At 36.8% G+C, this 15753-nt stretch overlaps 1 protein-coding gene across 1 annotated transcript; it reads right to left on the reverse strand.

Moving 5' to 3' along the window:
* Positions 1–291: 291 nt before the first annotated feature.
* LOC130048326 (uncharacterized) lies at positions 292–7144 on the reverse strand. The gene is made up of 5 exons (XM_056144916.1): positions 7078–7144; positions 1705–1870; positions 1427–1465; positions 891–935; positions 292–487 (listed from the first exon to the last, which is right to left on the reverse strand). Exons 1-5 carry the CDS (start codon positions 7138–7140, stop codon positions 471–473), a joined length of 330 nt encoding a protein of 109 aa, XP_056000891.1. The 5' UTR covers positions 7141–7144; the 3' UTR covers positions 292–470.
* Positions 7145–15753: the final 8609 nt, after the last annotated feature.

The raw sequence follows: 15753 nt of genomic DNA on the forward strand, positions 1-15753 counted from the left end.
TTTCTCTCCGTTTGACAGGAATCGCCCTCATCAAAAATAAATTGAAGAGGTGGTTATCTAAACATTTCTTTTTGCGAGGGAATTTTACGACTTTATGAATTTTTCTTTTTGCTAGGGAATTTTACGACTTTATGAATTTTCTTTTTGCTAGGGAATTTTACGACTTTATGAATTTTTCTTTTTGCTAGGGAATTTTACGACTTTATGGATTTTATGGATACGCTATGTACAATGTCATCGTGTATCCAAGACTTATCTTCACGCTCATTCAATGAATAATAAAATCGCAAGGTTTTTCTGAAGCATTTACTAAAACTAATGAATCGAATTTGAAAAAGAAATGTTATAAAATTTCAGAAAGAAAAAGAAATCTACAGAGATTCGTGATGTTCGCTTTTCCAGGACATCTAGTAATTCTCTCACGACATCGTCCTCTAGTTTGCACACAGAGAGGGTGTTAGTGGTGGTGGTTATGATTCATTTTCATCTGCACAAAAAAGAAATGCGCGTGAATGATAAGTAAGACAAAAAACAAATCGCAACGAACAAAATGTCAATTGATATGTCTTAGGTTTAAAATAAAACTTTACAACAAAACACAAAACCCCCAAACAAACAAACCAACCAAAGAAAGTTCACGAAAAAGAAATAATGATAAAAACCAAAGAATGAAAACAAAACAAAAATAAGCTGATTAATTCAAGAAAAAGATAATAGGCCGAAGCTGTCATTTTTTCAAGACACTTAAGTATGAAACATGGATTAAACAAATTAAAACATTGGCTGATTCTCAGTTGGTATGTTTTGGTTTTGGATATAAATTAAAAATGGCAGATCGATCATTTACGGTGCTAGTAAGCAATCATTGTACAATTTATAGATTAACTCACGCCCGCAGTTGGCAAGCAGTAACATGGAAAGTCCCCTGTAGACGTCTGTAACAGAGAGAACATCTTATGTTGAAGTTAACGGTTAAGGGAATCGTTGTCGGACAACCCCTCCCTGGGTGGGTGGGGAGGGGTGTGTTTAATACATGCCTACTTTAGACACATTTAAACTTTTTCGTTTGTGCAAAGTTTACTTTGATTTGACGAAGACTGTACATATATATTTTCTGGTTCGATTCATGAAATTTTGAACATCCTACATCTACTTGGATCTGCGTTCTATTATGTCAATATACGAAGAAAATATGGCAACATGGCGTTAGGAAGTAAATTTACTATTATCAAAATCAGATTCTATAAAAAGATTGATCACTAGCATGTCAATATAATTATATTGCATGTTGACATAAATTATCTTGCATGTAGGGGCAGAAATATTCCACCATAGCGTTGGGAAAAGTTGAAGATTTGTGATTTTATTTTAATATATATATATATTATATAGTTATGCATGGCTATAGAACTTTTTATACACTTACCTTCAAGTGTTACGGTACTTGATACCTTTTCATCCAATTCTGTTAAAATAAACTGAATCTATAGAGGTAAAATATTATCGTTTCGAATCAATTACATATCCTTCTCTTTCTCTTATTTTCGAATTCATACTTTTAGCCATCTTATTTATTCCACCTCCCCCCCCCCCCCCCCAAACAAATATACAATAACACATGCATCTAAAAGTAACAAATACATGAATTATGCTCCAATCTTCATCATCAAATATTCTAGTAAAATATGCGGCAATATCTCAAACCTGGGGCGATACATTCTGCAAGCTGCTTGTCAATTCTCTTGGCAATCACCTGCACAACAAACCGTGACGGTATGGGAGGGGTGTCATTTCCTCCACCATTCCCCCCATCGCGATCCTTGTCACCACCATTACCGTCTTCATCTCCCCTACGATATTTTCCACGGAGCTGAGTAAAAGAAAAGAAATTAAATTTTCCCTCTTTTGTTTAATCAGCAATGTTGATTACCAACTCGAGAATCGGAAAAGTTCGAGACGCTCACCTTAGTCAACTAGCTTTATGATAATACATTAATTGAGCAAAATATTTTATCTGGATTTGTTTTAGATAAAAAAAAAAAAGTTGATTGTAAGGCAACCAATGCAAACCCATGGTTTATCGGAGTAAAATTTTAAAATACTTTCGAATATATATATATATATATATATATATATATATATATATATAAATATATCTATATCTCTGTGTGTGTTTGTGTGTGTGTGTGCCCTTGTATATCTTTATAATAGTAGAATAGTAGAGGTACAAAAAAGGTTTTTTCTTGTCATCTCTAATTATGAAAGGTATTCAAAGACATTCGGAAGACCTCTGTATGGAGCTCTATATAAACGCAAATAATTGATTATATCATTGATTAAAAAATTACGAGCAATAATTGAATAGATTAATTATTCCTCTCATTAATTGCATTGATGCGCGCATCAATATAGTGGAATTACTACTCGCAAAATTTGAATTGGAGCTCGGTATAAATGATTTAATGATCTCTTTAATTTCACAGAAAAAATCTTAAATTATTTGCAATGATTTTGTATAACGAATTATGAACACATCAAGTCTTTTAAAGAGAGCAACAATTTAATTAAAGAAATCATTAATTAAATTGTGGATATGTTGAATTGAAGACATCAGTTATGAAATAATTCATTGTTCTCACTATTAATATTTTTGCGCGCAATGATTGTTGAATTGATGCACGCAATAATTCTATTGAAGATAACAATATTTAAATTTTTGCATGCATTAATTGAATCATTGCTTTCTTCAAGTGAATTATTGCGCGCATTAATTCAATTGTTGACGTCACCAATTCATTTTTAAGAGAGCAGCAGTTAAGAGATATTCTATTGATATGTTGCCCACACCAAATGAATTGATGATATCCTAAGTTATTTGAGTTAATAATAATTTGGCTTTCCATACCTCTATCATACATATCAAAATTATTTTGTTAAACGCCACTGATTCCACGCACAAGTACTCTAAAGTTGAAATAAAAATTAAGCTGGAGTTCCTCATTGACAATATCTTCGTGGTCTTTGGTGATCATGTCTTCCAACAGTATGTTGAAATCCCCATGGACACGGATTGTGCTCCTTTGTTAGGTGACCTGTTTTTATATTCATATGAAGCAGAATTTCTTCAGAAACTTCTATTTGAGAAGAAAAAATCTCTTGCGGTGGCCTTCAATTCGACATTAAGATATATCGACAACGTATTACTTGTTAACAATAACAATTTTTATTCATATGTCGATTCGATATATCCCAGTGAACTCGAAATAAAAGACATCACAGAGTCGTCCACTTCTGCTTCATACTTAGATATTTTATTGAAAGTAGATAATAACGGCAAACCAACAACTCAACTTTATGACAAACGGGATTATTTCAGCTTCTCCATCGTCAACTTCCCATATTTATGTAACAATATTCCATTATCACCTGCATATGGCGTTGATTCGATACACAAGAGCTTGTTCTGCGTGTGGTCAGTTTTTAATCGAAGCAGGCTACTGAAAAAACATGTTGATGGTGCAGGGGTTCAAACAGTCTCGTTTAAAGTCATCATTTCGCAAATTCTATGGCCGTTATAACGATTTAGTTTGCCAATACAGCCTATCATTGGGTCAAATGCTGTCTAACGTGTTTCATACAGATTGTTAGGTCGTTCTTGGCACATTGATTTTGACTACTGATAACTCCGTTTACCTGATCAAGATATAGGGTTCACGGCGGGTGTGGTCGGTATGTGGGGGATGCTTACTCCTCCTAGACACCTGATCCCACCCCTGGTATATATCCAGAAGTTCGTATTTGTCAAACTCTCTATATTTTGTATTGCTTATAGGAGCTATGAGATTAATCACTGTTAGTTATCTTCACCTTTCAAGGGTACCCAGACGTTCGGAGGACCTCTCTATCATACATATCAAGGGTACCCAAACGTTCGGAGGACCTCTGTATCATACATACATGTACATATATGTATCAAGGGTACCCAGGCAATCGGAGAACCTCTCTATCATACGTATCAAGGGTATACAGACATTCGGAGAACCTCTCTATCATATATACTAAGGTTATCCAGGCGTTCAGGGGACCTCTCTATCATACATATCAAGGATACCTAGACATTCAGACATGTCGACTAAGTAATATTCTAATTTAAATCTAATATACATTTCCTGTAATTCAGATATAAATTCTGATCTGAGGTAGAAAGTATTCACCCATTTTCTGATAATTGCACTTTTACCCTGTCAATGTCTGAATGTAGCTATTAAACCCATTAGATGAAAGAGAAATATAAAGTATCTGAGCTGGCTATTAATGTATCCAGTGGAGTGTAAGTAACAGTTCAGATTGATTAAAATCAAAAACAACAAACAAACAACAGTATTCCTTTGTGCCGAATTCGTCCGACGTACCCAGATGGTCACAGCCTGGAACAGAGGCGCACAGCTTAATTTAGACTAATGGATGTAGTATTGAATGAAAGTAATCTAGATCTCCTCCTTTATATTTACTGTGAGGTTAGTTTTCCTTTCCAGAGATAGGTTGCATCACTAACAACATATTCACTGCTTTGAGTGGTTTTTTAATATCACAGGCACGCACCAGCATTGCATAAATGAACTTTACAGTGTATATTTAATAATGTGCTTTACCGTTATTTTTGCATGCAAAGTTTGCTAGATCGTCTGGTTGCCCCCTCCCACGCCTTTTTGTAGCATTAACAAATAGATGTGGAAATTAAATGAAAGTTTTAAGTGTTGAATTAAAGCCATGTACTGATGGATCAACACCTCACCACCCCTACAATGTATGATAATAAATAAATAATCATTTCATTTAGACGGGGTAGCACAATTTATATCAAATGAATTGTTTTCATTGTGGTCCTGAATAAAGCATATTCACAGACAGATAATGAGAGAATAGAAAATCAATAGCGTAATATAAAAATATATGCACAAAATATATGATCATTCATGATATCACAGATATATAAAATTGTATCGCTTGTTAAAATCAGAATGCTGCAAATATGTTGATTTAGAAGATGCAAGAGACTAATAGAATCCTTCATTAGTACGAGTGTGGGATAGGGAAATTCCACCGAGGGGACAAGATTCGCAGTCTAGGACGAGGCTTTGCCGAGTCCTAGACAGCGAATCTTGTTCCAGAGGTGGAATTTCCCTATCCCACACGAGTAAATAATGAAGGATTATTTTTCTCACATTTTATCTACAGTTTAGTGCATAAATTTGGGCTTTGAGAAAATTCTAATTTATCAAAATCCTCATTTCAACTTCGATGCAAAAATTAATTAGATAGACAGAAAGAGCATACCCGAAAATGGTTTACACTGTAAGTGTAAACTAAAAAACCCAAGGTTGTCCAACAGAAGGCTATACACATTGAAATTTAAAGATAACAAAGCAAAATATTTTTACTTCACCGTGTAACGTAAATATTCACCATGTAACGTAAATCATAGAAAATATATGACGTCACAATCAAATGACGTCGCAGCAGTGTGAGACTATAAGACTCTCTTATGAGTAGCCATGAAATATAAGGTGATTCCACCCGAGGGTTGCAAAAAAGCTGTGAAACCCGAGGCTTTGCCGAGGGTTTTACCGCTTTTTTCCAACCTCGAGGGTGGAATCACCTTAATATTTCATGGCAACTCATAAGAGAGTATTTTTCTCTCATATTTCTAGAGTTTTCCGTTTTCCTTGTGCCTAGCGACGCCATTTTGACAATTTTCCAATTAATTAATTTTTCGCTGTACATTAAAAATAACACTAGAATCGAATTCTACGACCTTCATTTTGGCAACTATGTTGCCGACAAAAAATCGGCCAACGAGTGTTTAAGTGAATTGTATTAGAGTTATTCCTCTTTGATGCGTGACGTAACTCGACAGTCAATAGCACGAAACATTTTGACAGACCTAATCAGAATATGAATCCACAACTGCACGGTTTTTTCTTCTTAGAGGAGCATTGATATTGATATTAATTGAGCAGTTATTCAATGACGAGTGTGTGAAGAGAGATTCCAAGTGGTTTTTGTTGGTGGATATGGGCATGGCTAGACTTTCGTTTTCCACGCGTGGCGTGCAAGGACTCGAGTCTCATGGACATTGAAGGCACTTATTTCACCTGAGACACGGACAGTAGACGTTGACAGAGTGAATATGGAGGTAGGCCTAGAAGTAATAGACTGTGTGGGCTGCGTTTCTGTGAACTGGCATAATGCACCGGATGACATAGGTGTATGAGGAATTTGTGACTGTTGTTGAGTGTGCAGTAATTGTTCAAGGAATGTGTATTTTTGTGTCCGGTCACATACACCTGGAGATGATCAGGGACATTACAATCTGTCAGACGCTAGTTGTGTATTGATTATGACGTCACTGGATATGTAAGATAAACGTCACGTGATATGAAAGATAGAAATATCTTACATACCTTTCTTTCATAGAATATCTGTATCTTACATACGTAGATATGAGAGAAAGAAAAATCTCACATGGCTGTCTCACATGGGCAAAGTCGATCTCACACTGGTGATAATGTGAGAATACAGGATCTAACAGACTCGAGCAATTGATTCCATGACACTATCACTACTCTGTGTTGCCCTTGTACTAATTTGGATGACAAAACTAAAGACATTCATATATTCTGTTGTCATATTTTTCTGAACCCTAAAATCAAGCACAAGTTTTCTATATGTCAAGTAACCATGAACAGGCATCCATTTAGAACACTAAAAATATCAACATTAGGAGTGTGAGTTAATTTACATGTACGTAGTTGTTAGATAAACATTTTCTACGTATGCTTCTACTCCCCATTTTGAAAAACAACGTTACGTTCCTGTATCATGTTCTAACATTCCCACTCCTTTGATGCCAGGAATTGTAAGCTACGGTGCGTAGCTATTGTCCTTTAAAATATTTTTCGTGATTAATCTGACCAAAACTATATAAATGAAGTAAGTATACTCATTTCGCGGATTGATTACATTATCAGTACACTGTAATTATGAGTCTCAATTACAAAAATCAGTAGGTAGTACCTGAAATCCGCAGGACACGGCCAAAAGCCCCAACAACACAGCGAGTAAAATGTTGATCTTCATTTCGTCTCTCGTTAGATTTGCTCCGGACTCTGCGCTCCTCACCTTTATACTGTCTGGGCACGGTCCGTCAAATGTGGGTGGAAAGTCGTGATTTATATCTCATACATATTTGTTATCAATCACTGTGTGGACAGGCAAGAGTTTGAAGCTGCTTTAAGGACCCAGGACAACGTTCGGTGGTAGAGGGGGTGGGGTGAAGCTCCCGAAAGCTGGCAGATTTTCAGCAATCCTGAAACCTAAACCTGAGTCATTCGCGGGTGACCTATTGCAATTGGTGTGCGTCTGTCGCTGTCTTGCGTTACCAATTGAACATTATTAACCTCTTCTTGATTCTTGTACCATTCCAATTCTTTTCAAAGTTGGTATGAAGCATCTTTGGGACAAGGCGGACATATATTGTAAACTTCAGGATTCCTGCACCCCCTGAGCCTTACGGATGGGGGGAGGGGGGGGGGCAAAAATATCCAATTTTCAAAAAGGCTTCTTCTCTACAAACGCACATCTGTAAGAAAAACTAAATGGATAGTGATATAAAGCAGGATGACTTCTACCAAAATTGTAAATTTTATGATCCCAGGTGTAGAAGTTCTTACTCTAGGGCGGGGGCCAAACTTAGTATTGTAACGTATTTACCTAACAAATGATCAGAAAATTAATTAGTTCGCTTAGGTTTCCTTCCTAAGAAATTAAGTTCAATTATAATACACTTACTGTCACGTATCTATCTTCGTTGCAGACGAACAGGAACAATAACATTAGCGTTAATAAATAAACCAGGATAAGCTAACTGACTAAAACCCGGAATAATATTTTCCTTGGTCCTACTTGGATGATCATTAAACAAACCATGAGCTAATAGTAAAAAAATAATCCGACTAATCGATACGAGAAATCACAAATACATGTATAACTTAAATAGCTACAGACTGAGTGGTATAACAAACAATTCTGTTGTTTCCCGACACAGTCTGCAGCCACCTAACCTAAGCTCTCTACCGTCCTATCACCCGGTAAAGTCACCGAGACACTATCCCTGAAACAAGTCACCAAGACACAATTCTAAAGTCACAAATGACCAAGCGTAGGAGCTGAGTGGCCTAGCTAACAATTCTGTTGCTTTCCGACACAACCCCAAGCTTGTCCAGAATTCCAACTCAATACTACCAGTCAAAAGACCTCAATCGAGTTTGAGTACCAACAAAACTAACTGAAGATGACAGGACGGCTCTATTTATACCCTTTGATCTTAGGTTGATCAACAATGATTGGCTACTTACTAAGATTATGATTGGATGGCTATACAATGCTGATTGGATAAGAATTACACCATCTGATTGGTGTATCATAAAGTATGTTTCAATCCACCCTACAATACTTTCATCACGGTATATGGTGTTTATGTGTAAAACATCTAAATAACATCTTCTTTAGTGTTATTGATTCTAGATTGAAACAAAATAGACATTAAGAATGAGCAGGTAGACAAAAATTGCAAATTTCATGATCCCAGGGGTAGGAGTTTTGATATAAGGTAGGACCAAAATGGACAGTGATTAAATGTGTTAGCAATTTTTTTTTCAATTTCTTCTTGTTAATCACGATTCCAATTCTTTTCAAATTTAGTATGAAGCATCAAGCATGTTTGGGACAAAGGTGACATCGACTTACTTTGACTCCAGGACTTACTTTTAAGGATATGTCTTGAAATACTCGATTACCTATAATTGATGATTTTATATGATGGACTATTTCAACACCTAAATAATTTATCTATATCATCACCCCACTTTTGAATTAACACTTCAAGTTCAATGAAATAATTTATTGTTTACTATTTGGAATGAGCACTTGTCGTCAATAAACCCACCTTTATGGGAAATAGAATTTACGAGAAAACTATGAGACATTCTCAATGTATCAGCCAGGGGATTGAATTGGTTCTACAACTGTCGTAGATATGATCATATATGATTTAATTATTTGTATGTTAAGAAAGTCTGGCCATGGGAACTCATCTTCTGGACGTTTTTTGTCTTTTTGTACTTTCTGAATTTCCCCTTATTGCTTCCGTGCATGTATATGTACAGACGGTATGTATTGCCAGAAAGCTGACGATAAGAAAGTCGTACATACTCATTTTCTGCCGACAAATAAAATAGCTATTGTACAGGTAGTTTTCCGTAAGAGGTAATCAACGGTATTTCACACCGCGGGGGTGTAATTCTGCCATGCAATGAAATCCCGCGGCGGGATAATGTGGGAGGGATTAACACACCGCGGGGGAACGCGGTCTAATACGGGATCCGCGTTGGTCGTACTGTTGTCCGATTCATTCTGTGATTCTCGGCTGTTTTAGGAGACACATTTCTTTAGAAGCTGAAGAAGGATATTTTTAAATGATTTATATATTTTTACTATAGAGGCCATGTAAAGCCCTGTACTAGGAATAGAACCCGTGATCCAACGAAAATGAATTTCACAATTTTGGTAGAGGCATCTTTATTCATAATGACTCTCAACATATTTGTTCGCCAAAAGATTTTAAATGACCACATCATTTCTAAAGGTTTTGATCCCACCCCTCAGGTCCCAGACATGCTTGCAAAATGACCATGGAATTCACAATTCTAGTTGTCCATACCCCTAAAACGTTCCATTCCGATGAAAATTTTTAAAGAAATAACGCATGTTCACCCTATCAACGATAAATCCCCTCCCTAGCGCAATTTGGAAAAATAGCTCAATTCTTGTTACTATGTTCATTGTTTGATGTTTAGGAGTTAGGAAGATATTTTAAGAAATATTACGGGTTCGTTATATGAACCCACCTGAGCTAACATATTCCCTGACCCAAGGTCCAAGAGTTTCACAATTTTGGTAAAGGCGACCTTGCTCAAAATGACTCTACACCCTTTTTGTCTGTTAGGTGTAAATGGATGAAGAAGATGAAACGATATATATCTCATGCATATTATTGTCTTTTCAAAAGATAATTCTATAAGTTAATATTTGAAGAGGAATGTGACAAAACATCTGGGGGGAGGTAGGTAGGGAGTACTCCCTCTATTCCCATTTAGCTACGTCCATGGACAACTAAGTGTCATTAAAGTATTTAAGCTGATCTAAACAAACTGCCATTTTCACATCCGAGAATTCCTAGGTAATGTGTGGCTAATGAATCACCTCGGTAACTACACTACGTCATACAAAAAACCTCGGCACCTACAGTACGTCATTCATACAAATAACCTCCGCACCTACAATACGTCATCCAAACAAATGACCTCGGCACCTACAATACGTTATTCATACAAATATCCTCGGCACCTACACTACGTCATTTCATACAAATATCTTTGTCTTCTATACTACATCATTCCTACAAATAAACTGGGCACTTACACTCCGTCATTCATACAAATAACCCCGACATCTAGACTACGGGATACTTAGAAATAACCCTGGAACCCCGGCACCTGCAGTACATCATACAAATAATCTCGGTACCTACAGTACATCATACAATTAACCCCGGCACCTACAGCATGGGATGGATCCTTACAAATAACCTTGGAACCTACAGTACGTCATACAAATAACTGCAGCTCCTGCATTACGTCATACAAATAACCTCGACACCTACAGTATGTCATTCATACAAGTAACATCGGCACCTACAGTACGTGATTGATACAAATAACCTCGTCATCTACAGTACACTGTACGTCATACAAGTAACCTCGGCACCTACACTACGTCATCCATACAAATAACCTCAGCACCTACAATACGTCATTCATAAAGATAACTTCGGCACCTACAATACGTCATTCATACAAATATCTTCGGCACCTACTGTACGTCATTCATCCAAATAACCTCGACACCTACAATACGTTATTCATACAAATATCCTTGGTACTTACACTACGTGATAGAAATAACATTGGCACCTACACTACGTCATCCATACAAATAAACTCGGCACCTACACTGCTTCATTCATACAAATAGCCTCGGTACCTACACAACGTCATTCATATAAATAACCTCGACACCTACACTACGTCATTCCTACAAATAAACTCAGCAATTACATTACGTCATTTATACAAATAACAATGGGATCCTTAGAAATAACCTCGGCACCTACAGTACCTCCTTTATACAAATAATTTCCGCAACTACACTACACCATCAATAAAAATAACCTCGACACCTACACTACGTCATCCCTACAAATAACTTCCGCACTACACTACGTCATTCCTACATTTAACCTTGGCACCTACATTTATACTACATCATTCATACAAATAACCTCTGCATCTACACAAAGTCATTCCTACAAATAACCTCAACACCTAAACTACTTCATTCATACAATTAACCTCGGCACCTACACTGCGTCATTCATACAAATAACTGGCATCTACACAACGTAATTCCTACAAATAACCTCGGCTCCTATACTACGCCATTCATATAAATAATGTCGGCAACTGTACTAAGTTATTCCTACAAATAACTTCGGCACCTACACTATGTCATCCATATAAATAATATCGGCACTTACACTACGTCATTCATAGAAATTTCCTCGGCACCTACACTACGTCATACATACAAATATACTCGGCACCTGTAAGACGTCATTTATACACATTTCATTGGCACCTACAGTACATGATTCACACAAATAACACCTACATGTACACTATGTCATCTATACAAATAACCTGAGCAACTAGACTATGTCATCTATACAAATAACCTGAGCAACTAGACTATGTCATCCATAAAAATTACCCCAGCACCTATACTACGTCATTCATACAAATAACCTTGGCACCTACACTACGTCATTCATATAAATAACTTCGGCACCTACACTACGTCATATATACAAATAACATCGGCACCTACACAACGTCATTCCTACAAATAACTTCGACACCTAGACTACGTCATTCATACAATTAACCTCGGCACCTACACTACGTCATTGATAGAAATAACCTCTGCACCTACACTACGTCACTGATAGAAATAACCTCGGCACCTACACAACGTCATGCCTACAGATAACTCCGGCACCTACACAACGTCATGCCTACAGATAACTCCGGCACCTACACAACGTCATCCATACAAATAACTTTGGCACCTACACAACGTCATCCATACAAAAAACCTTGGTACCTACACTACGTAATTCATACAATATACCTCATATGGATTTGGTCTATCTGTGTACTGGTCTGTGTCATTTGCATGACATGGACGTCATGCTTGGCGAATTCATTAAGAAATAATAAATGATTTTCAGTGTTATTGGGAAATGACGTGAAGTTGGTCACGTGATCAAATCCTTTAACACCTGAAGAGCGTTATAGTAGATTGATCACGTATCAACTTCGTGTCATATCCCAACAGCACTCAAAATGATATTTCATTTCTTATGTTTATATTTTCTATTTTGATTTGTGTTCTTACCAAGCTTTCATGATTATGTAGCAGATGACCGAAATAACGATCGTACAACACAAAATATTGTTCGTTAGAGTTTTATCGAATAAATAATTAGGAATCATATCTAAGAGAATATAAGATATAAATATTTGATTTAAAAAGTTTTGAAAAGACGAAACAGGTGTAAAATAAAGGTAATTTAGAGCGTAAAGTCAATAGTCAAGTTCCGAGTTGCACAAAAATTATTTCCCTTTGTCGAACTCTTTCGCATATTATGACGTATGGTGGGTACACAATGTATACATTATATCGTAGACTGGCATTGTACATAACGATTACGTACGATTAATGTAAAGTGTAACTTTTGTTTATATCAATCACTGGTATGCATATTCTGGCCATATCAAGCATAATCTGTTTGAATAAGACCATCAAATTGGCTATTAAATCATTATTCATTTCCTTTTCTACATGAGTGACGCTTTTATCAAAGAAAGATGGCAATTAACAGTATTTGTTTGAGCCATTTTGTTATCCAATACTCATAATTAAACTCACTAAAGTTGCCTTTCCCCTGAGATAGGATGGTCTCAGAAACTCTGGATATCATCTTTTAAGAAATAATACAACGATAGTAATTAGCAAATGTACCCACTGTCATCATATTTTACGTCATAATTTACGGAAGAGTTCGTCAAAGGGAAATAACTCTTGGGGAACTCGTAACTTCCGTATTGAATTAAAGACAAGAAGAACGGAGTAAATTACATCCGTGATGTGATTGGTCACGATCAGCGATGGAGAAACTGGCTTTAGTTTAGCCTACTAAGCTGAAAACGTAATTGTTGAACACAGATTTCGACAGAAATGTAAAGAATTTATGGAGGATATGTTGGTTCAAGTTAACACACAGCTCTTAGTCAGGTTTTTGGATTGAAACAACGGCCTGTTCATCATTAGGACTCGCGGTTGTAGCCTTGTAGGAGACGCTCCGAGACAGTAGAATAGAATTAGACAAAGTGCAGGTAGGTTGCTTCTTTTAGTTACCTTCAGTGTGTGTAAGAGAAAATAAAAACGAACTGACAGAGTTTTTGTTCACTTGAAAGATTTCTGTTGTAGGATTTTAGTGAAGACTCGCACCGGTACCATGACAAAAACATTATTTTTCGAGCCTCGAAACCAGCCTCACTTCTGATCATGCCGAGTTATGGTAGTGATGGCAATTGCCAGGAAACAACAGCTTAAATAGGTTTATAACTCTGCCTACATTTTTTCGTTTCCAATATCAAAGTTATTTTATGAATTCGTCACGCAGAAGTTGCAGTTTAGACATAATTAGAGTTAACGCCGTACGAGTTAACCTCCGTTATGAAGACCAGCAATTCACTGTTACTTGTACATGTACAACAAACTATAATTCGCGCAGGATGCGCGATATTCGGTACCTAGTTTTACCCCATCACCAGAGCATGCGCACTACGGGTGCTTTCTTTTGGAATCTGTAGCTGCTGCAGACGACACCCTCCCACCCAACCCAATTTTTGATATTTATTGGTATTTGCTGTTGCGTGTCTTTCTTTCTCGTTTCAGGTTTTGGTGAACGCCAGCGTATTATATCTACTTTCATCAACCACAAGCGTCGTGGCTTTATACAGGGTGAGCTATTTTGGTGAACTAGTGAGATTTTATAGTGGACTTGGTCGAATTTTGATCTTTGAAATCCGCCCTAGATTCCTGTTGTTTTTCAGGGTCCGGTGCCAATAATTGGGCTTTTGTCATTTTCTCATTTTCATTGAACTTGTTACGCCATACACTATAGAGAAAGTCGGTGTAGATCATTGTCATTGTATATCATTGTCATTGTGGAAAAATATCATTGTGGAAAATTATCATTGTGTGACTAACCAATTCTATGCCAAATGTTACATCCATTTCATTCTTTAAACACTTGCTTACCCTAATTGTTCATACCATTGTTCAGTCAATCTTTTGATTTATATATAAAGCCATGACAAACACTGCCAAACAGCCTTAGTGATTTATTGTGTCGACATAATTACAGACAGTATTTAAAACTGTTTAAAATGAAACATCTGACCGGTATGTTTAATGTTTCTGTTTTATAAATACGGAACTTTCGAGATGTGCCGGAACAACCTATTATATTTGACGTTTATACACCACGGTCACCTGATAATAACCAATTGTAGGGCAAAGTTGACATCGATACAAATGGTGTTTTGATAGCAGATGGTCCGTAAAGAGCTATGCACAGTCCCACGATGACGATCCAAGTCACTATTGGTGTTTAGTACCTGGGTGTAAATTAGATGGAAGGAAAAAGGCACATTTAGACGCGTATCATTGGATGCAAGGCGTGAAGGTTTATCATTTAGACGCGTATCATTGGATGCAAGGCGTGAAGGTTTATCATTTAGACGCGTATCATTGGATGCAAGGCGTGAAGGTTTATCATTTAGACGCGTATCATTGGATGCAAGGCGTGAAGGTTTATCATTTAGACGCGTATCATTGGATGCAAGGCGTGAAGGTTTATCGATATCCTTAAGATAATCCCTACATTTATTTCCCTCGCCAACTCGCATAATTGAATCAAATGCCTTTTCCTGTAAACTGGTTGTAGTGATTCCTTTCTTTCAAAGGAATTTGATAGCAATTGAAGTATTCCATGTTTGTTTACTTAGTTCGTATTGTAATCCGGAAGTGACATGCCCTACAAATTACGTTCAACGCGCTATAAAAGTCAGAGTGGATCCGTATCTCGAAAGTCCTGTATTGATGAAATCCTTGGTGTTTTTTTTTTTACAAAATAAACTCTATGAACATCTGAATATCTTGCTGCATTTGTCTCTGTTATGATGTCATTGCAGTGGTGGATGCAGGGTTTACGAAGGGGGGGGGGGGGGGGGGGGGGCATGTGATAATCAAGTCTTTACTCAGCCACTTCAGGTGCCTATCTGGAATTTTACTCGCACTATTTCTACTTTTTAAATTTAAGGCGAAAGAGGGGGGTGGGGTTGTTGTTGTGGTGGTGGTAAATCCCTTACTGCATTGCATAAGCAAGAAGCCAGGTGAAAGTACAAGAACTGACTTTTGAAGCGATGATTGAATTCATAAGTA

The sequence above is a fragment of the Ostrea edulis genome, chromosome 7 (genome assembly GCF_947568905.1).
Source record: "Ostrea edulis chromosome 7, xbOstEdul1.1, whole genome shotgun sequence".
Classification (NCBI taxonomy): Eukaryota; Metazoa; Mollusca; class Bivalvia; order Ostreida; family Ostreidae; genus Ostrea; species Ostrea edulis.

Bases quoted from the DNA above. Each gene is read 5' to 3' on its own strand.
- LOC130048326 (XM_056144916.1), bottom strand. From the start codon at position 7,140: ATGAAGATCAACATTTTACTCGCTGTGTTGTTGGGGCTTTTGGCCGTG. The intron at 1,871-7,077 runs GTACTACCTACT...TCTTTTACTCAG, and splicing joins CCGTGTCCTGCGGATTTCAG to CTCCGTGGAAAATATCGTAG. The intron at 1,466-1,704 runs GTTTGAGATATT...TTATTTTAACAG, and splicing joins TGCAGAATGTATCGCCCCAG to AATTGGATGAAAAGGTATCA.